General features: G+C 42.3%; 1 protein-coding gene across 1 annotated transcript in view; it reads right to left on the bottom strand.

The window, feature by feature from the left end:
* eci2 (enoyl-CoA delta isomerase 2) overlaps positions 1–21459 on the bottom strand; it is a 77455-nt gene that overhangs the window by 25181 nt on the left and 30815 nt on the right. Inside the window, exons 3-4 of the mRNA XM_033014649.1 lie at positions 17590–17688; positions 7465–7653 (exon numbers count right to left, since the gene is read on the bottom strand). Coding sequence (XP_032870540.1) covers positions 7465–7653; positions 17590–17688 — 288 coding nt within the window. The remainder of the gene's footprint in view (positions 1–7464; positions 7654–17589; positions 17689–21459) is intronic.

Here is a 21459-nt window from a genome sequence, read left to right as displayed (position 1 = left end):
ACACAGAGGGTGGTGGGTGTCTGGAACACGCTGCCAGGGGTAGTGGTGTCATAGAGTCATACAACGTGGGAACAGGCCCTTCAGCCCAACTTGCCCACACCAACCAACATGTCCCATCTACACTAGTCCCACCGGCCCGCATTTGGCCCATATCCCTCGAAACCTGTCCTATCCATGTACCTGTCTGTTTCTTAAACGTTGCAATAGTACCAGCCTCAACTACCTCCTCCAGCAGCTCTATTCCTCTAATCTATATTACCAAAAGTCTGATCTTGACCCTGTTGTTCTGTATATTGATTTTAGAAAAAACGCTACCACATACGGCTGTGATTTTTGGCCATCTTACTCAGTGTCCCCCTCCGCTCATCAGGTGCCGAGAATTTTTCCCATCGATGAAAAAAAAAAGAATTATTAGTGTTTAAAAAATGTTGAGATTCTCTCTCCTGTCAATCATGCCATGAAGGCCATGCCCCTTCTGGTGGGAGGGGGGGAGGGACTATAAAACCCAGAAGTGTGGGCATGGCTAAGTCTCTGCAAGATGGAGGAGGGAAAGGTCACGATTCGCTGTCTTTAGTGGCCTTGCACCCTGCTTGAAATGGTATGAAACTGCACTTGAATTTGGTGGCCTTGCACCCTGCTTGAAGTGGTAAGAAACTGCACTTGAATTTGGTGGCCTTGTACCCTGTACTATATTGGTGGAGAGGTGGAATATTGCATTGGGGGACCAGCCCTCCCGTATGATGTTGGGACCCAACGGGATCCAATTAGTCTAGTGATTTTATATACCTCTACAAGATGGTGGAGGCGTATATGATCATGGAATTTAAGAGGATTTTGGATAGCAGAGAATGAAGGGACATGGATCATGTGCAGGCAGAGGAGATTAGTTAAACCTGTCATCATGTTCGGCACGGACACTGAAGGGTCTGTGCTTGTTTGGGAAGGCTATTGCACTCATCTTTTCAAGCACATTGGCATTAGTAGAGACGTTTTAAAAGCCGTTTCATAGCATTAAAGTTATTGAATTTGCTAAGATTAGTGTACGACAGTTGAAAGAACCCTGGTGAATTATTTAATGGTTTCATACATTTATTGTAATTATAGTGATTATGCACAGGTGGGAAATTGAACAACCTCACTAAGATTAACAAAGTATTCATGATCGTAAACCCGTGTTCACCAGTAAGGAAGGCTACAACAGGTTACCAATATTAAATACATTAAAACTGTTTCATTAGATCAAAAATGAAACAAATGCCCAACTGTAAAGGTTTGTGGATAATTTAATGTCTGAACATCCAAGTGATATTAGCTGAAACGTTAATTAAAAACTAACCGGAGCATTTGAAATGTATTTTGGCTACATTTTCCAGACTTTGCATACAGTATCACTCATGATTGAGCATCTCTTAATTACATTTTTTAATTAGATTATTACTCTGTGAAATCCCTGGCCTTTCTTTCATGAACTGAAACCAGCCTGTCTGTGATGCGGTTCCCATTTCATGCGAAGATCAATAAGGAACAAGAGAATATGTATATCTCAATACTAGTCAGAGCCAAAGAGTTCAATTTTCTTTATTATTAATTATTATTGTCACGTACAATGAAAACTTTTTGCTTACGTGCAATCCAGTCAGTGGAAAGACTATACATGATTACAATCGAGCCGTGCACAGGCCAGACCATCATTGACTCCATCCACACTTCATGCTGCCTTGGAAAGATAGCCAGCTGGGCCTCCTTTATTAATATAATTACACGATTACTTTAGATAGACACAAAAAGCTGGGGTAACTCATCGGGTCAGACACAGCATCTCTGGAGAAAAGGAATAGGTGTTGTTTTAGATCGAGACGTCTGAAGGCGTCTGAAGAAACGTCATCTATTCCTTTTCTCCAGAGATGCTGTCTGTCTGACCCGCTGGGTTACTCCAGCTATTTGTGTCTATCTTCGGTTTAAACCAGCATTTGCAGTTCCCTCCTACACGATTACTTTAGCTTAGTTTAGTTTATTGTCACCTGGACCGAGGTACAGTGAAAAGCTTTTGGTTGTGCGTGTTAACCAGTCAGCGGAAAACTAGCACACAAAGAGTCGCCAGGCTTGGGCAGCATCTTGGACCACAGCTCGCGGCCAGCTCTATGAGCTGTGCTGCTTGATAAACTCTAATATAAGTCAACAAAGGCTAGATAAATCAGTGCACAGAATCTCTTGCCCAGAGTAGGGGAATTGAGGACCAGAGGACATAGGTTTAAGGTGAAGGGGAAAAGATTTAATAGGAATCTGAGGGGTAACATTTTCACACAAAGGGCGGTGGGTGTATGGAACAAGCTGGCAGAGGAGTTTGCCTTCCATCACAGTGAGAAGGAGATTCACTGTGATGGATGTTTATGTAAATTGTGCTGTTTGTGTGTCTTGGTTCTTTTCTTGTTGTATGACTGCAGAAACCAAATTTTGTTTGAACTTCTTTTGAGGATCAAATGACAATAAATTTGTATTGTATTGTAGGAGGTAGTTGAGGCAGGGACTATCCCAACATTTAAGAAACAGGTGGACAGGTACATGGATAGCACAGGTTTGGAGGGATATGGATCAAGCGCAGGCAGGTGGACTAATGTAGCTGGGACATGTTGGCCGGTGTGGGCAAATTGGGCCGAAGGGCCTGTTTCCACACTGTATCACTCTATGACTCTATAAATCAGTGATGTCTAATGAATATGGTGAATACAATCAAGCCTTCCACAGTATACAGATACAGAGTAAAGGGCTACGGTTGTAATGAAGATTTAAAAGAGTGGAGCGAATGTAATGAGTGATCGCAGATCCACCTCTGGAACCAGCATGCAGGGTCGCCTGGCTTGGATGCCATCTTGGGAAGATTACATCGTGGAAACAGGCGCTTTCGCCCATCAAGCTTTTGGTACCATCAATTACCTTTTTTAAAAACATACACGAATCCTATTCTATTTCTTTTTACTCTTCCCACATTCCCGTCCACTCCCCGACCCCTAAAACCTGCCATTCATTAACAAACTCATCAACTTCTGCAGATGCACCATAGAGAGCATTTTTATCGGGATGCTTCACAGCTTGGTTTGGGAACAGTTTCATTCAAGACCGCTGGAAATTGCAGCGAATAGTGGAAGCAGCCCAGACCATCACACAACCAACCTCCCTTCTATCGACTCCATCTACACCTCACGCTGCCTCGGCAAGGCCAGCAGCATTATCAAGGACCAGTCTCACCCTCTTCTCCCCTCTCCCATCGGGCAAGAGGTACAGTAGTGTGAAAACGCACACCTCCAAATTCAGGGACAGTTTCTTCCCAGCCGTTATCAGGCAACTGAACCGTCCTATCACCGACTAGAGAGCAGTCCTGACCTCCCAATCACCCGATTGGTGACCTTTGATCTATCTTTAAACGGACTTTACTTTGCACTAAATGTTGTACTCTTTATCTGTGCACAGTGGACGGCTTGATTGTAATCATGTATAGTCTCATACACAGGAAAGAAAGACTTTGTTATGGATTTAAGAGAGAGTTTGATGGAGCTCTAGGAGCTAGTGGAATCAAGGGACATGGGGAGAAGGCAGGCATGGGGTACTGATTGGGGACGATCAGCCATGATCACAATGAATGGCGGTGCTGGCTCGAAGGGCCGAATGGCCTCCTCCTGCACCTATTTTCTATGTTTTCTATGTCTATGTTTTCTATTTATTCCATCCATCTGCCAATTAAACCCTCCTCACCTGTATCCACCTATCACTCGCCAGGCCTTGTCCCGCCCCCACGTCTCTTTTCCAGCTTTCTCCCCACTTCTGCATTCAGTCCAAAGGATCCCGACCCGAAACATTGCCTGTCCATTCCCTCGACACATGCTGCCCGACCCGCTGAGTTCCTCCAGCACTTTGTTTTATTCAAGATTCCAGCATCTGCAGTTCCATGTCTCTCCAAATAAGACACCTAAGTTGGTTATTTTAGACAGTTGCCAGGGAAACAGATAGAGTCAGAGGCTGCAACCTAGTTTCAGAATCCATGGTTTAAAGTCGTGTTTCCTAAGTTATAGAGCTCTTGCAGGTATTATAACTACATTTAAAAGGCATTTAGACAGGTATGTGGATAGGAAAGGTTTAGGGATATGGGGCAAAGGCAGGCAAGTGGGGCAAATGTAGATGGGGCATGTTGGTCGGCATGTTGGGCTGAAGGGCCTGTTTTCATGCTGTGTGACTCTGTAACTTTATACACTCGCTGTGGGTTGTATATTACTCGGATAATTAACCGCATTTGTGGTATAGTTCTTGTTCAGACTTTCTTCATCTTACTTAGGTTTAGGTTTATTATTGTCATGTGTACCAAAATACAATAAAAAGCCTTGTTTTGAATGCTATCCAATCAAATCAGATAATACTATACTTACACACATAAGTTCATAAAGGATAGGAGCAGAATTAGGCCATTCGGCCCATCAAGTCTACTCCGCCATTCAATCATGGCTGATCCATCTCTCCCTCCCAACCCCATTCTCCTGCCTTCTTCCCATAACCTTTGACACCTGCACTAATCAAGAATCTATCCATCTCAGCCTTAGAAACATCCATTGACTTGGCCGCCACAGCTGTCTGTGGCATTGAATTCAACAGATTCACCACTTATGACAACAAAAAAATCCTCCTCATCTCGTTTCTAAAGGAACGTCCTTTGATTCTGAGGCTGTGTCCTCTGGTCCCAAACTCTCCCACTAGTGGAAACATCCTCTCCACATCCACTCTATCCTGACCTTTCACTATTCGATAAGTTTCAATGAGGTCCCCTCCCTCATCCTTCTAAACTCCAGCGAGTACAGGCCCAGTGCCGTCAAACGCTCATCATATGTTAACCCACTCATAGGTAGACAAAATTGCTGGAGAAACTCAACGGGTGTGGCAGCATCTATGGAGTGAAGTTAAAGAGGCACCGTTTCGGGCCGAAACCCTTCTTCAGACTGATCAGTTGTCTCTTTCCTTCGCTCCATAGATGCTGCCGCACCCGCTGAGTTTCTCCAGCAATTTTGTCTACCTTCGATTCTCCAGCATCTGCAGTTCCTTCTTGAACACGTTAACCCACTCATTCCTGGGATCATTCTTGTAAACCTCCTCTGGCCCCTCTCCAGAGTCAGCACATCCTTCCTCAGATACGGGGCCAAAACTTGCTCACAATATACCAAATGTGGCCTGACCAGCACCTCATAGAGCCTCAGCATTACATCCCTGTTTTTGTATTCTAGTCTTCTTGAAATAAATGTTCATTTGTTCAGGTATATGAAACGGAAAGGATTGGATGGATATGGGCCAAACACAGGCAAATGTGACCATCTTGATGGGGAATCTTGGTCAGCATTGATGAGTTGGGCTGGAGGGCCCGTTTCTGTGCTGTATAACTCTATGCATGCTGAGAGTCCTATCCTGATTGTAGCATTACAGTAGATATGGCAATAGCGAGCTTCTCATGACATTCAATCTATAGTTGATCTCTAATATACTGACTTCTGTACAAAAAGCCATTTGAATTGATTGCCAACTTCCTATTATAACATGCTTAAAATTATCACCAACTCCACATTCATTACACACAGACATTTTTTCTCAAAGTTTATTTCAAGACAAAATTGCTTTCAGCGTGTCTCTGGAACTAATGCGCTACAATGCTGAGAATTATATTCTGCACTCTGTATCTTCCCCTTTGCTCTACTTATTGTACAATTGTAATTATACATATTTATACCATAAACATACTGAATTACTTTCATAATGAAAACATGCATTAATTTAAGATAGAATGTAAAACTTGATTGTAATCTAATCTTTTCGTTGACTGGATAGCTTGCAAGAAAAATGCTTGGTAAAGTGACAATAATGAACCACAATACGCGGTATATATACACAGTACCAGGCCCTTCAGCCCACAATGCCATGCTGAGCATGATGCCAGGTTAAACTAATCTCCTCTGTCTGCACGTGATCCATATCCCTCCATTCTTTGTATTTCCAAGTGCTTATCTAAAAGCATCGTAAACGCCACTATCGTATCTGCCTCCACCACCACCCCTGGCAGCACGTTCCAGGCACCCACCACCGCGCACAAAAAATCTTGCCCCATCCTTTCAACTTTACCCCGCTCACCTTAAAGCCGTGCCCTCGGGTGTTTGATATTCCCACCCTGGGAAAATGTTTTTGCTGTCCACCCTATCCAGGCCCTTCATAGTTTTATATACCTCTATAAGGTCTCCCCTCAACCTCTAACGTTCCAGAGAAAACAATCCAAGTTCTGTCCAAAGCAATTAAAGTGACGTCTGTCCAAACCAATCTAAGTTACAGTTTCTCCCCCCCCCACCCCCCCAACAATTAGTCTGAAGAAGGGTCCCGACCCAAAATGTCACCTATCCATGTTCTCCAGAGATGCTGCCTGACCTGCTGAGTTACTCCAGCAATTGTATCTATTTTGTAAACCTTGTACAGTTCCTTGTATCCTTGGGTTGTAAGCTGCCCAAGCGAAATATGAGGCGCTGTTCCTCCTATGCTTTACATTTTAACTCCCCTTCCGTTCCCACACTCACCTATCTGTCCTGGGCCTCCTCCACAGTCAGTGAGGTCACACGCAAATTGGAGGAATAGATCCCCATATTCCGCTTGGGCAGTTTAACACCCCAAGTAACCCTTGCATTCGCTCTCTCTCCACCCCTCTCCCACCTTAGTCGTGAGTGGGCGGATGCATGGCAGATCCGGTATAATGTGGATAAATGTGAGGTTATCCAGTTTGGTGACAAGAGCAGGAAGGCAGATTATTATCTGAATGGTGTCAGATTAGGAAAAGGGGAGGTGCAACGAGACCTGGGTATGCTTGCACATCAGTCACTGAAAGTAAGCATGCAGGAACAGCAGGCAGTGAGCAGATGTTTTCAAGAGAGAGTTAGATTTAGCTCTTGGAGCTAACGGAATCAAGGGATATGGGGAGAAAGCAGGAACAGGGTACTGATTTTGGATGATCAGCCATGATCATATTGAATGGCGGTGCTGGCTCAAAGGACCGAATGGTCTACTCCTGCACCTATTGCCTATGTTTCTCTGTCCTGTCAGTTCCACTGTTCGCATCCATACATCCCTTCGTTATTAGCTCTTTCACATCCAATAATGACCATTGTGGGCTCCACCTTGCCTTGTTCATTGGCCAGCTTTGAACCTTTCATATCTCTAGTTTCCATCCCCCCTGACTCGCAGTCTGAAGAAGAGTTCGGACCAGAAACGTCACCTATTCTTTTTCTGCCTGACGCGCTGAGTTACTCCAGCACTGTTTTTTTTTTGTTGTAAACCAGCATCTGCAGTACCTTGTATCCTTAAGTTTGTCCAAACCAATCCAAGTTAAGTTTGTTACTTTCAGTAAAACACCAGGTATATGCGACTGAAATTTAATAAACCAATCAAGCTTACCAAAATTGAAATGGCATTCTTTCTGTCTGGTCTGTTTAGAGTAATAGTGGTGATGTTGTTCTCAGTCGTGACGTCCAGTGTCTGGAATGACGACGTTCCATCCTCTGTGGCAGCCGCTTTCCTCTGCGGGGGAGCATCAGCAGAAACTAGCTCTTCAATGAGATCCACGTACTTCTGCCTGGCTTCCTCCTGCAGAGGGAGAACAGTTTAGTACTTGACCAGCTTATTTTCCCACATCAGCCACTGTTGGAATAACTTACACGAGATTGAGTGGCGCAGCGGGAGAGTTGCTGCTTCACGGCACCAAAGACCCGGGTTCAATCCTGACTACGGGTGCTGTCTGTACGGAGTTTGTACATTTTCCCTGTGAAGGCATGGGTTTCCTCCGAATGCTCCAGTTTCCTCCCACATTCCAAAGACAGTAACTTGGTACATGTGATAATAAAGGAACCATTGAACCAATGATGAACATCTTTAGACATTAGAGTTACAATGCGGAACAGGCCCTTCGGCCCACTGATTCTGCGCCGACTTGCAATCACGCTAGGGACAATTTCAATTTTTTTTTTACCAAAGCCAATTAACCTACAAACCTGTACATCTTTGTGGGAGGAAACCAGAGCACTCGAGAAAACCCACACAATCACAGGGAGAATGTACAAACTCCATGCAGACAGTATCCTTAGTCAAGATCAAACCCAGGTCTCTGGCGCTGTAGGGCAGCACCATACTGCGGTGCCACCTTGCCACCCTAAATTTTTGAAGCATTATATTAAACATCTCGGTTAACTAGAACAATCATTAACAAAGAGGTTATCACCATTAAATTAGCTTCGTTCTCCACAGGTGCTGCCTGGTCTGCTCAATATTTCCTGCATTCTCTTTTATTGGTGAGACCGCACCTGGAGTATTGTGTGCAATTTTGGTCTCCTAATTTGAGGAAGGACATTATTGCTATTGAGGGAGTGCAGCGTAGGTTCACCAGGTTAATTCTCGGGATGGCGGGACTGACAATATGTTGGAAGAATGGGTCGACTGGGCTCGTATTCACTGGAATTTAGAAGGATGAGAGGGGATCTTATTGAAGCAGATAAAATTCTTCAAGGATTGGACAGGCTAGATGCAGGAAAAATGTTCCCGATGTGGGATCAGGGGTCATAGTTTAAGAATAAGGGGTAGGCTATTTAGGACTGACATGAGGAAAAACTTTTTGACCCAGAGAGTTGTGAATCTGTGGGATTCTCTGCCACAGAAGGCAGTGGAGGCCAATTCACTGGATGTTCCCAAGAGAGAGTTAGATTTATCCCAGTTTGGCAAAAGAATAAATCAGGGAAGGTAGTGCATCCGTGGATAACAAGGGAAATCAGGGATAGTATCAAAACAAAAGATGAAGAGTACAAATTAGCCAGAACAAGCAGCCTGCCAGAGGACTGGGAGAAATTCAGAGTCAGAGGACGACAAAAGGCTTAATTAGGAAAGGGAAAATAGATTATGAAAGAAAACTGGCACAAAACGGGATCATAAAAACTGACTGCATAGTTTTTATAGATATGTGAAGAGGAAAAGATTAGTTAAAACAAATGTAGGTCCCTTGCAGTCAGAAACAGGTGAATTGATCATGGGGAACAAGGACATGGCAGACCAATTGAATAATTACTTTGGTTCTGTCTTCACTAAGGAAGACATAAATAATCTGCTGGAAATAGCAAGGGACCGGGGGTTAAATGAGATGGAGGAACTGAGTGAAATCCAGGTTAGCCGGGAAGTGGTGTTAGGTAAATTGAATGGATTAAAGGCCGATAAATCCCCAGGGCCAGATAAGTTGCATCCCAGAGTACTTAAGGAAGTAGCCGCAGAAATAGTGGATGCATTAGTGATAATTTTTCAAAACTCTTTAGATTCTGGAATAGTTCCTGAGGACTGGAGGGTAGCTAATGTAACCCCACTTTTTAAAAAGGGAGGGAGAGAGAAAACGGGGAATTACAGACCAGTTAGTCTAACATTGGTGGTGGGGGAAATTCCGGAGTCAGTTATTAAAGATGGGATAGCAGCACATTTGGAAAGTGGTGAATTCATTGGACAAAGTCAGCATGGATTTATGAAAGGTAAATCATGTCTGACGAATCTTATAAAAATTTTCGAGGATGTAACGTAGGGAGAACCAGTGGATGTGTTATATCTGGACTTTCAGAAGGCTTTCGACAAGGTCCCACATAAGAGATTAGTATACAAACTTAAAGCACACAGTATTGGGGGTTCAGTATTGATGTGGATAGAGAACTGGCTGGCAGACAGGAAGCAAAGAGTAGGAGTAAACGGGTCCTTTTCACAATGGCAGGCAGTGACTAGTGGGGTACCGCAAGGCTCAGTGCTGGGACCCCAGCTATTTACAATATATATTAATGATCTGGATGAGGGAATTGAATGCAACATCTCCAAGTTTGCGGATGACACGAAGCTGGGGGGCAGTGTTAGCTGTGAGGAGGATGCTAGGAGGCTGTTGGGTGAGTGGGGAAAAAAAGCATGGCAGATGCAGTATAATGTGGATAAATGTGAGGTTATCCACTTTGGTGGCATTAACAGGAAAGTAGACTATTATCTGAATGGTGGCCGATTAGGAAAAGGGGAGATGCAACGAGACCTGGGTGTCATGGTACACCAGTCATTGAAAGATAGAATGCAGGTTCAGCAGGCAGTGAAGAAAGCAAATGGTATGTTAACATTCATAGCAAAAGGATTTGAGTATAAGAGCAGGGAGGTTCTACTGCAGTTGTACAGGGCCTTGGTGAGACCACACCTGGAGTATTGCGTACAGTTTTGGTCTCCCAATCTGAGGAAAGACATTCTTGCCATAGAGGGAGTACAGAGAAGGTTCACCAGACTGATTCCTGGGATGTCAGGACTTTCATATGAAGAAAGACTGGATAGACTCGGCTTGTACACGCTAGAATTCAGAAGATTGAGGGGGGATCTTATAGAAACTTACAAAATTCTTAAGGGGTTGGACAGGCTAGATGCAGGAAGATTATTCCCGATGTTGGGGAAGTCCAGAACTAAGGGCCACAGTTTAAGGATAAGAGGGAAGTCTTTTAGGACCGAGATGAGAAAATCATTTTTTACACAGAGAGTGGTGAATCTGCGGAATTCTCTGCCACAGAAGGTAGTTGAGGCCAGTTCATTGGCTATATTTAAGAGGGAGTTAGATGTGGCCCTTGTGGCTAAAGGGATCAGGGGGTATGGAGAGAAGGCAGGGATGGGATACTGAGTTGGATGATCAGCCATGATCATATCGAATGGCGGTGCAGGCTCGAAGGGCCAAATGGCCTACTCCTGCACCTATTTTCTATGTTTCTATGTTTAGCTCTTAGGGCTAAAGGAATCAAGGGATATGGGCCTTCTTTTTCTTGGGTATGGCATGCACAGCCTAAAGTTGTAGGACAACTTGTTCTATTTGATCTTATTCGATTGTGCACACCTGGTTGATTGCATTCGTCGAAACAGTGCGGACCTTGTGAAGGTTGCAATCTTCCACCCCCGGGATATGGGTAAAAAGCAGGAACGGGGTACTGATTTTAGATGATCAGTCATGATCATATTGAATGGCGATGCTGGCTTGAAGGGCCGAATGGCCTACTCCTGCACCTATTTTCCTATTTTTCTGATCATTTCTCCCAGCTGTCATTTATTGCCGTTGAATCATAAATTACAGCCGTTTTTACACAGTATCGTGTATAGTTATATTTAACTTTGGTTTTTATTCCCAATCTATGTTAAAAGAACATTCCAATGAGTTGTGGCAGGCGTCGGTTGGCACATAAATCAAACTGCTATTCTGCATAAGTGGGGCCAGTGAGTGCGGTGTGGTGATTCATCATGGTGGCCATTAATGCTGACCTCAATCCAATTTTTGCATAACTTTGGATCAGAAGCACAAACACAGCAAATGCTGTTAATCTGCAGTACTAAGCATTTCCTATTAACTGGGAGACAAGTACCAGAGGCAGGGTTCATGGATGCTGCTTTTATAAAACTAAGGATTTCACAATGAATTGGAAGTCCCTTTGCACCTCCGATTGCTGGATTCCCTCCCCATTTAGAAAATAATCTACGCCTTTACTCCGACTAAAATGCAGTGGATGCCAAGTCAATCGATATTTTTAAGGCAGAGATAGATATAGATTCTTAATTAGTACAGACGTCAGGGGTTATGGGGAGAAGGCAGGAGAATGGGGTTAAGAGGGAGAGATAGATCAGCCACGATTGCATGACAGAGTAGACTTGATGGGCCGAATGGCCTAATTCTGCTCCAATCACTAATGACCTTATGTAAAAAAGCTGCCCTGTACAGCTCCTACAAGCTTTGCCCCTCTCACTGTAATGCTATGCCCTCCAGTTGTTGAAGTTTCCACCCCGGGAAAAAGGTTCTGACTGTCTCCTGCATCTATGCACATCATAAATTTACAGACTTCTGTCAGGATGGCACGGTGGCACAGCGGTAGAGTTGTTGCCGTCCAATGCCAGAGACCCGGGTTTGATCCTGACTCCGGGTGAGGAGTTTGTACGTTCTCCCTGTGACCGCATGGGTTTTCTCCGGGTGCTCCAGTTTCTTCCCACACTCCAAAGACGTGCGGGTTTGTAGATTAATTGACTTTTATAAATCGCCCCTAGTGTCTAGGATAGAACTAAAGTATGGGTGAACGTGGTCGGCGCGGATTCAGTGGGCCAAAGGGTCTGTTTCCATGCTGTATCTTTAAGCTAAAAAGACTCCCCTCAATCTCAACAAAGATGTTTTTGTAACTTGTTGGGACAAGTGGAGAAGACTGTATCGTGGCAAGTAAATGGAGAATGCATTAGAGATATTACACCAGCCAGACGTGAAATAGTTGTCTCGGACTGATTATTTTTATATAACTAGTTGTAGGGAGAATCCTTTTTCAACAGATCTAAGCGTTTGCAAATGATTGCTGTTTAGCAACATTTGGGGAATCTAGGAGCTCAATCTTTGTACAAATGGGGTAAATGTCGGAACAGACAGGCAAAGCTGTGAAGCTATTTAAAACCAGGCTCGAAATGTTGAATGGCCAATAGACGTATGAGAGAAAAGGGAGACCACAGTCAACGCTGCCGAGATGTCACAAATATTGCGGATGGCGATCTATGAGACTGAAAAAGAAAGGCCTTAAAGCCCTGTTCCACGGTACGAGTTCATTCAAAGAGTTCTCCCGAGTTTGCCCTGATTCGAACTCGGACATTTACGGTAATGGCCAGTCGTCGGTACTCGGGGCTCTCGTGGACATTTTTCAACTGGTTGAGAAATCTTCACGAGTCTCCCAAGCTTACCTGCCGTTAGCGAGTCTTCCCGAGTACCTGCCGTTAGCGTTACGAGCCGCTAAGAGACGTCCCCGAGCTCCGACGTACCCGCTACGTTCATTCTCCGTGCTTACTACGAGTTTGATTTTTATTTAAACTCGGGAGAGCTCTTGAATGAATTCGTACAGTGGGACAGGGCCATTAGAAATAGGAATGGTGAACAGCACACGGCAGCCAGAGCACGGCAGTCAGCACACAACAATGAGGCACGACAGCCAATGCACGACATCCAGCGCACGACAGCCAGTGCACGACAGCCAGTGCACGACAGCCAGTGCACGACAGCCAGTGCACAACAGCCAGCGCACCGCAGCCAGTGCACAACAATAAGCGCACAACAGCCAGTGCACAACAGTCAGCAGCTGGCGCATGACAGCCAATGCACAAACAGTTATTTTTGAAAATTTACTGTTATTTTCAGTCTGAAACTCTCTGGCCCCTAATTCACCCCCTCCCGACTCCCCAATTGGTACAAGGTTTCTTAAGAATGCAACTTTTGCTTTATAGCAGAAATACATGTATTGGTGATAGCATATTGCTGGGAATTGAGAATAGGTTGGACAGAAAACAAGCGGAGAGGGTTGTTTTCAGGATGGGGACTGCTGTGTCCAATCTGTACTGCAGGGGTCAATATTGAGTCCCAGCTGTACCCAACATTGCAAAGTTACAAACTGAATATATTGGAAAGCAGAAACTATTTGTAAAAAATTAAAAAAATTAGTTTAGTGATACAGCACGGTAACAGGCCCTTCGGCCCATTGAGTCCGCACCAACCGACGATCCCCGCAAGTTAATATTATCCTACACACATTACAATCAAAGAAATAGGTGAAACAATAAAATCGCTGAAAAATGGTAAGACACCGGGACCAGATGGTTTTAATAATGAATTTTATAAAAAATTTCAGGAGATAACAACCCCTTATTTATTTAATTTATACTCCCATGCTTTTAAAGAAAACAAACTACCTGAAACACTAACAGAATCAACTATTACACTTATTCCAAAAAAAGATAAAGATTTAGAAGATCTGGGCTCGTACAGAGCTATATCACTTTTAAATACAGATCAGAAAATTTTAGCAAAGATTTTATCAAGAAGATTAAGCAAATATATTAGTAAATTGATAAACCCTGATCAAACGGGGTTTATACCTAAAAGATACTCATTTAATAATCTGAGACGTCTGTTTAATATAATGTACTCGCATAAAGTAGAGGAAGAAGATATATCAATTATTTCTTTGGATGCAGAGAAAGCATTTGATCAGGTAGAGTGGCAATACTTATATAAAGTACTACAAAAATTTAATATGGGAGAGAATTTTATAAGATGGGTAAAATTATTATATGATAAACCGATGGCAAGAATTTTAACTAATAACATGTTATCTCAAAAATTTCAACTATCAAGGGGTAATAGGCAGGGATGTGCACTATCACCCCTGCTATTTGCCCTTATGATAGAACCCCTGGCTGAAAGTATAAGAATTCATCCGAATATTCAGGGCTATAATACCAGAGACTCAAAGAATAAAATCTCATTATATGCAGACGATATACTTTTATATATTACAAAGTCACAAACGAGCATACCAAATTTATTAAACTTAATAGAGGAATTTGGGTCTTTTTCTGGATATAGAATAAACTGGAATAAAAGTGAAATCATGACATTAAAACCTCAAGAACCTACACACTTACTGAAGTTCCCCTTTAAAATCGCAACAGAAAAATTTAAATATTTGGGTATTCAGATTACTAGAAAATATAAAGCATTATTCAATGCTAATTTCATGCCTTTATTAAATAAACTTAATACGTTGATTAAATTTTGGAAAACACTTCCCTTATCATTATTAGGTAGAATAAATGCAATAAAAATGATCTTCCTACCACAATTACTATACCTATTTCAATCTATACCGGTATATATACCAAAATACTTTAAAAAAAAATTAGACTCTAATATTACTAATTATATTTGGGACTATAGATCACATAGAATCACAAAAAAACACTTATGTAAACCAAAAGAGGTCGGGGGACTTTCACTTCCGAATTTTATGTATTATTACTGGGCAGTGCATATTAAGAATATGATTTATTGGTTGGATAGTGCTACCCAACAGACAGAATGGATAAAAATGGAGAAGGAGGATTGCCATCCTAGTAATATAGGAACGATCCTCTTCTCCCCAAAAAAACTGAATAACACAATATATAAGAAGAACCCAATTATATATGGTACAATAAGAATTTGGAAACAAATAAAATTATCTTTAAAATTAAGAAATCTATCACTGTTAATGCCAATAGCGAATAACCCTTTATTTAAACCATCTCTTATTGATAAGACATATAACCAATGGGAAAGTCTCGGAATTAGAAGGATCGGGGATATGTATGAAATGGGAAACTTACTATCATTCCAACAATTACAATTAAAATTTAAATTGAAAAACAACCAATATTTTAAATATCTTCAGATTTGCGATTTTGTGAAAAAATATATACAAGGATATCAAAAAGTAACTCCTGACTTATTGGAAGAGGCAATGAATATTGAAGCTGACTCACAAAAATTAATATCATATTTATATAATAGTATTCTAAATATAGACCTACCATCGACAGAGGTACTTAGAGAAGAGTGGGAACGGGAACTAATGATAAAAATTACGAAGGTTAAATGGGAAAAATACCTGATATATATTCACAAATGTTCAATTAATGTAAGACATAATTTAATTCAATTTAAAATTGTACATAGATTATATTACTCAAAAACAAGATTGAACAAATTTTATCCAAATATATCCGCCACTTGTGATAAATGTCTAGCCCAAAAGGCAACTATAACACACTCCTTAGTCTCCTGCATAAAACTTTATAGATTTTGGAATGATATTTTTGAAATATTTACAAAATTATTCAAGACAAGAATGGAACCTAATACTGAAATGATTATATTTGGCGTAATGGAAGATGGGAATAAATTGAACACATCTCAAAATCTATTCCTTAACTATGGTTTAATAATAGCAAAAAAATTAATTCTTAAATTTTGGAAGGGTACATCAATACCAACGCTTAAAATGTGGATTGCAAGTATGTTGGACACCGCTCATCTTGAGGAAATGCGATTCCTCCTAATGGATAAATCAGACCAATTCATAACGAGTTGGTCTCCATTCGTCGTTTTTTTGGAATCATATGGTGCAACACAATTGTAAAAAATAACTGTTTCAGGACTGGACGAGGGTTGGTCAAGACTATAAATAATGATCTCCTCTTTTTTTTTTTTTTTTTTTTTCTTTTCTTCTCTCTATTCTCTCTCTCAACTTTTTTCATTTACTCGTTTTCTTTTTTCACACACTATATATTTCACATCTTTCTATCCTTTACTATCTAACTTCTTTTTCTTATTCTAATCTTTTTTCAGTGTAACAAAAAAAAAAAAAGAAGTTGTACATAAAATGTATTATGAAAATATATATTAGGCACTTTGGTGCCATATGACTGTACTTACTTCTAATAAAATAAAATATTAAAAAAAAAAAAAAAAAAAAAGAAATAGGAATGGTGAACAGCACACGGCAGCCAGAGCACGGCAGTCAGCACACAACAATGAGGCACGACAGCCAATGCACGACATCCAGCGCACGACAGCCAGTGCACGACAGCCAGTGCACGACAGCCAGTGCACAACAGCCAGCGCACCGCAGCCAGTGCACAACAATAAGCGCACAACAGCCAGTGCACAACAGTCAGCAGCTGGCGCATGACAGCCAATGCACAAACAGTTATTTTTGAAAATTTACTGTTATTTTCAGTCTGAAACTCTCTGGCCCCTAATTCACCCCCTCCCGACTCCCCAATTGGTACAAGGTTTCTTAAGAATGCAACTTTTGCTTTATAGCAGAAATACATGTATTGGTGATAGCATATTGCTGGGAATTGAGAATAGGTTGGACAGAAAACAAGCGGAGAGGGTTGTTTTCAGGATGGGGACTGCTGTGTCCAATCTGTACTGCGGGGGTCAATATTGAGTCCCAGCTGTACCCAACATTGCAAAGTTACAAACTGAATATATTGGAAAGCAGAAACTATTTGTAAAAAATTAAAAAAATTAGTTTAGTGATACAGCACGGTAACAGGCCCTTCGGCCCATTGAGTCCGCACCAACCGACGATCCCCGCAAGTTAATATTATCCTACACACACTAGACACAATTTTACATTTATACCAAACCATTTAACCTACAAACCTGTACATCTTTGGAGGAAACCGATCTCGGAGAAAACCCATGCAGGTCAGGGGAAGAATATACAAATTCCGCAAAGACAAGCACCCGTGGACAGGATCGAACCCAGGAATCTGGCGCTGTGAGACAGCAGCTCTACCGCTGTGCCACCGTTCTGCCCAAATTAATGGAACACGATTTATTTTTAAATCATTAACTGTGCTATATATATATAAATATACATATATTTAAATTTGTACGGTAGGAGACATAGAAACAGTTAGACAGATACATGGAATAGGGCAGGTTTGGAGGGATATGGACCAAAAGTGGGCAGGCGGGACACGTTGGCTGGTATGGGCAAGTTGGGGGCCGAAGGGCCTTTTCCCACGCTGTATGAATCTATAACAAATTACACAGAAATCACTATACAGAATTTTAGACTGGAACAGAATTTAGTTTAGGCTTTTTCTTGAATAAGCTTCAGATTTAAATAAATCAGGAGTTACCGTGGTTGCTTTCCCAAGTGAATTCCAAGCCTCCCATTTTGCCTTGTTGACGAAATCCAACATACTTGGCTTTGGTGAACTGCACGGTCCTTGCGTAGCCTAGTCAAACAAGAAAGATTATTTTAACAGATTTTTCAATCGGTAAAAAAATTACAAGCATTGCCTGACACTAGTTTCTTTATTCGATAATCACAGATTTAACATCAATGGCAAAAAAACTAGCATCAAGATGATAACCTTTAGTTTAGTTCAGAAACACAGCATGGAACCGGCACAAGCCCACTTTGAAGTCCACTCGAACCATTGTTCACCAGTTCACACTACTTCACAACCAACAAACCAGCACGTCTTTGGCATGTGAAAGAAAACAGGGACTCCATGAGAAAACCCACTTGGTCACAGGGAGAACGTGCAAACTCCACACCGACAGCACCTGGGGGTCATGATCGAAACTAGGTCTCTGACACTACGAGGCAGCAGCTCTAACCTCGGCACCACTGTGCGGCCCTGAAACTAACTGGACATCTGGTGGTGAAAGAACATCTCCAAGTTTGCGGGTGTCACAAAGCAGTGACTAATGGGGTGCCGCAAGGCTCGGTGCTGGGAGCGCAGTTATTTACAATATACATTGATGATTTAGATAAAGGAATTAAAAGTAATATTAGCAAATTGGCAGATGATACAATGCTGGGTGGCAGTGTGAACTGTGAAGAGGATGCTATGAGGATGCAGGGTGACTTGGACAGGTTGAGTGAGTGGGCAGATGCATGACAGATGCAGTATAATGTGGATAAATATGAGGTTATCTACTTTGCTGGGAAGAACAGGAAGGCAGATTATGATCTGAATGGTATCAGGTTAGGTACAATACCTGGGGGTCCTTGTACATCAGTCACCGAAAGTAAGCCTGCAGGTACAGCAGGCAGTGAAGAAAGCTAATGGCACGTTGGCCTTCATAACAAGAGGAGTTGCGGTGGAGAGGAGACCTCAAAAGCCAACGCGCAGGGAGAGAGTGAGTGCGTACAGCATTAAGCTTTATTCGAGAAGCTATATATGATAAGCTGTATTGGAAAACGGATGCTGAAATGGAGAATTTTGAAGTGACCGTGAGAATCTGAGCAATATCAGTTGTTTTGAAATACCAGCCGCAGGCATACGGCTTTACATCAACGCGTCACAAAGGGTGTCCAGTATGTCTAAAGCTCAGCCAAAGAGGCGATGTTGGACAGGATTCACGAATGGAAAGAAGAATCATTAAGCACATGGACAAAGGCTGGGAATTGTTCATGGAAAAGTGTCAGAAGTCAAGAAACCCGATATGTAAACAAGCTAACAAGTTAATTGAAAAGCTAAAGGAGCTCATGGAATCAGATGAAAATGGAATGAAGTACAATCTAACCTGGTTCAATTAATCAAGCACTGTAAGGAAGTCAGAGAAAAGCACGAGTCGTTGATGAAAGTACCACTGCCTGAAAAGGAGCTTCAAAGGCAAAACCCGTGGTTTCAACAAAGAATTGAATCTTTTAATTGTTTCATACAATATGTAGAGAGGTGGTTATCTGAAGTTGGACAGCAAACTACACACTCCCTAGCTGAAAGTGCCATACAACAGAGCGTTGTAGAATCAGAAGAAATTAGACCTGAAGACAGTATTTCAAATGTCTCAAAACAAAGATCAAGCCACAAATCTAATTCTTCATCATGTGCATCTTCAACGGCCTCTGCTCGCTTAAAAGCTCAGGCAGGAAAGGCTGCTCTTTTGGAACGAGCTGTCGCCATGGACAAAAAGCACAAGCTTGAGGCACGAGAAGAACAGTTGGATAGAGAAAAAGAGCAGTTCAAAAGAGAGAAGGAACAGCTGGAACTAGAGACGGAGCTGGCAGCAGCCAATGCCAGGATCAGTATACTGGATGCAAGAGATCAAGAAGAAGTGGGCGGCGTCCACAGATCAAGAACAAGTGGCACAGAGAAAAGATAGACCTTAAGGAAGAAGGGAGTCTGCTTCGGATGTTTGAAGATAGGACACGTGAACAAAGACTGCAAGAGTTGTGTGACTTGTGGTGTGTGCAACCAAGATCATCCTAAAATACTTCACAGATTGTACAAAAGAACAAGGAGAAGAAGCCGAGCATACAGAAGAGAATGAAAATACAATTGTGAGTAATGCTGTTCCCTCACCTCATAGGTGTGGGTATTTTGGGGCCAGTGAAGAAACCTGCATCTTCTCCATAGTACCAGTACAGGTAAAGAGCCATAAGGGGAGGGGGCACAATGTTGCAAACATAAGCACGTTTGGATTATGGAAGTACATCTACCTTTTGCACAGAAAGCTTGATGAGAATGCTGAACATTACAGGACAAAAGACTAGTATTCTCTTGCTTACCATGAACCATCTAAATATCTAGATTTGGAAATATATAGTCTGGACAAAGACGATTTCATACAACTATCTGATGTGTTCATAAGACTATGCCTGTTTCTCAGCTAAACATACCCAGACAGGAAGACCTGAAACAATGGCCTTACTTGAAGGATATCAAGATTCCTGAAATAGACTCTGGCATCGACTTACTCATCGGAACAAATACTTCAAAGGTATTGGAACCTTTGGAGCTGGTCAACAGCCAAGGGGATGGACCACTGGCCATGAGGACCCTACTGGGGTGAGTCATCTATGGTCCCGTGAGAGGAGACCACAACAGCAGGGATGTAAATGGCTGCCCTGCTGCTGCTGTCAATCGAATATCCATTGTAAACCTAGAGGAGCTACTGGTCGAACAATACAATCACAACTTCAGTGAAAGAACCAGCAAGGAAGCAGAGGAAATGTCCAGAGAAGAGGTAAAATTCTTGGATATTATGAATTGCTCAGTAAAGATGATAGATGAACACTATTTTCTAGACTTATCTTTCAAACAAGAAAGCGTCAGTTTGCCGAATAACCGTTACATTGCAGTGCACCCAGTGCAGTAAACGCAGGTTTGGCAAGAATAAGAAATGTCATGATGAATATACATCTTTCCTCACAGGAATGATTGACATTGGTTATGTTGAAATGGTACCAGTGGACCAGCTGAATCGAAGTGATGGAGAGCTCTGGTATATCCCACACCAGGGGGTGTATCACTCAAGGAAAGAGACCTTGAGGGTGGTCTATTGCTGTGGAGCAGTCCTCAAAGGAACATCACTTAACTGCCGACTGCTGCAGGGTCCAGACATTACCAACTCACTCATTGGAGTTCTCGTCAGATTCAGAGAAGAAACGGTTGCTTTGATGGCAGTGTCGTCTCCAAGTTGTGCAAACTTTGCATTAAGGAAGACTGCTGAGGACAACAAAACTCACTTTCCAGCAGACGTGACAGACGCAGTAAAGAACAACTTCTATGAGATGATTGTTTAAAATCCATGCCTTCGGAACAGGAAGCAGTTTGAATGGCAAGAGACCTGACTTCCCTCTGCCAAATGGAAGGATTCATGTTGTCAAAGTGGATCAGCAACAGCCGTGCTGTATTGGCATCCATTCCACAAGAACACAGAGCCAAGGAGATCGGGGAGTTGGACAAAGACAAGCTGCCAATGGAAAGAGCACTGGGATTGCACTGGTGCGTTGAAACAGATGTGTTCAAGTTCAGAATTGTGGTAGGGGAACGACTATACACAAGACGGGGCATCTTGTCCGTGGTTGGATCTTTATACGATCCTTTGGGATTTCTAGCACCATTCAGGAGCTTTGTAAGGAGAGGCTCGGATGGAATAGCACAACCGTGCCAAAGTACATCAACAACGAAACCAAATGCTTCCAAACATTTGTAGCTAACAGGATCTCTTTTGTAAAGGATGCTACTGATGATTCACAATGGAGATATGTT

This window comes from Amblyraja radiata, chromosome 2, assembly GCF_010909765.2.
Source record: "Amblyraja radiata isolate CabotCenter1 chromosome 2, sAmbRad1.1.pri, whole genome shotgun sequence".
Classification (NCBI taxonomy): domain Eukaryota; kingdom Metazoa; phylum Chordata; class Chondrichthyes; order Rajiformes; family Rajidae; genus Amblyraja; species Amblyraja radiata.
This window is presented reverse-complemented; position numbering and strand designations above follow the sequence as displayed.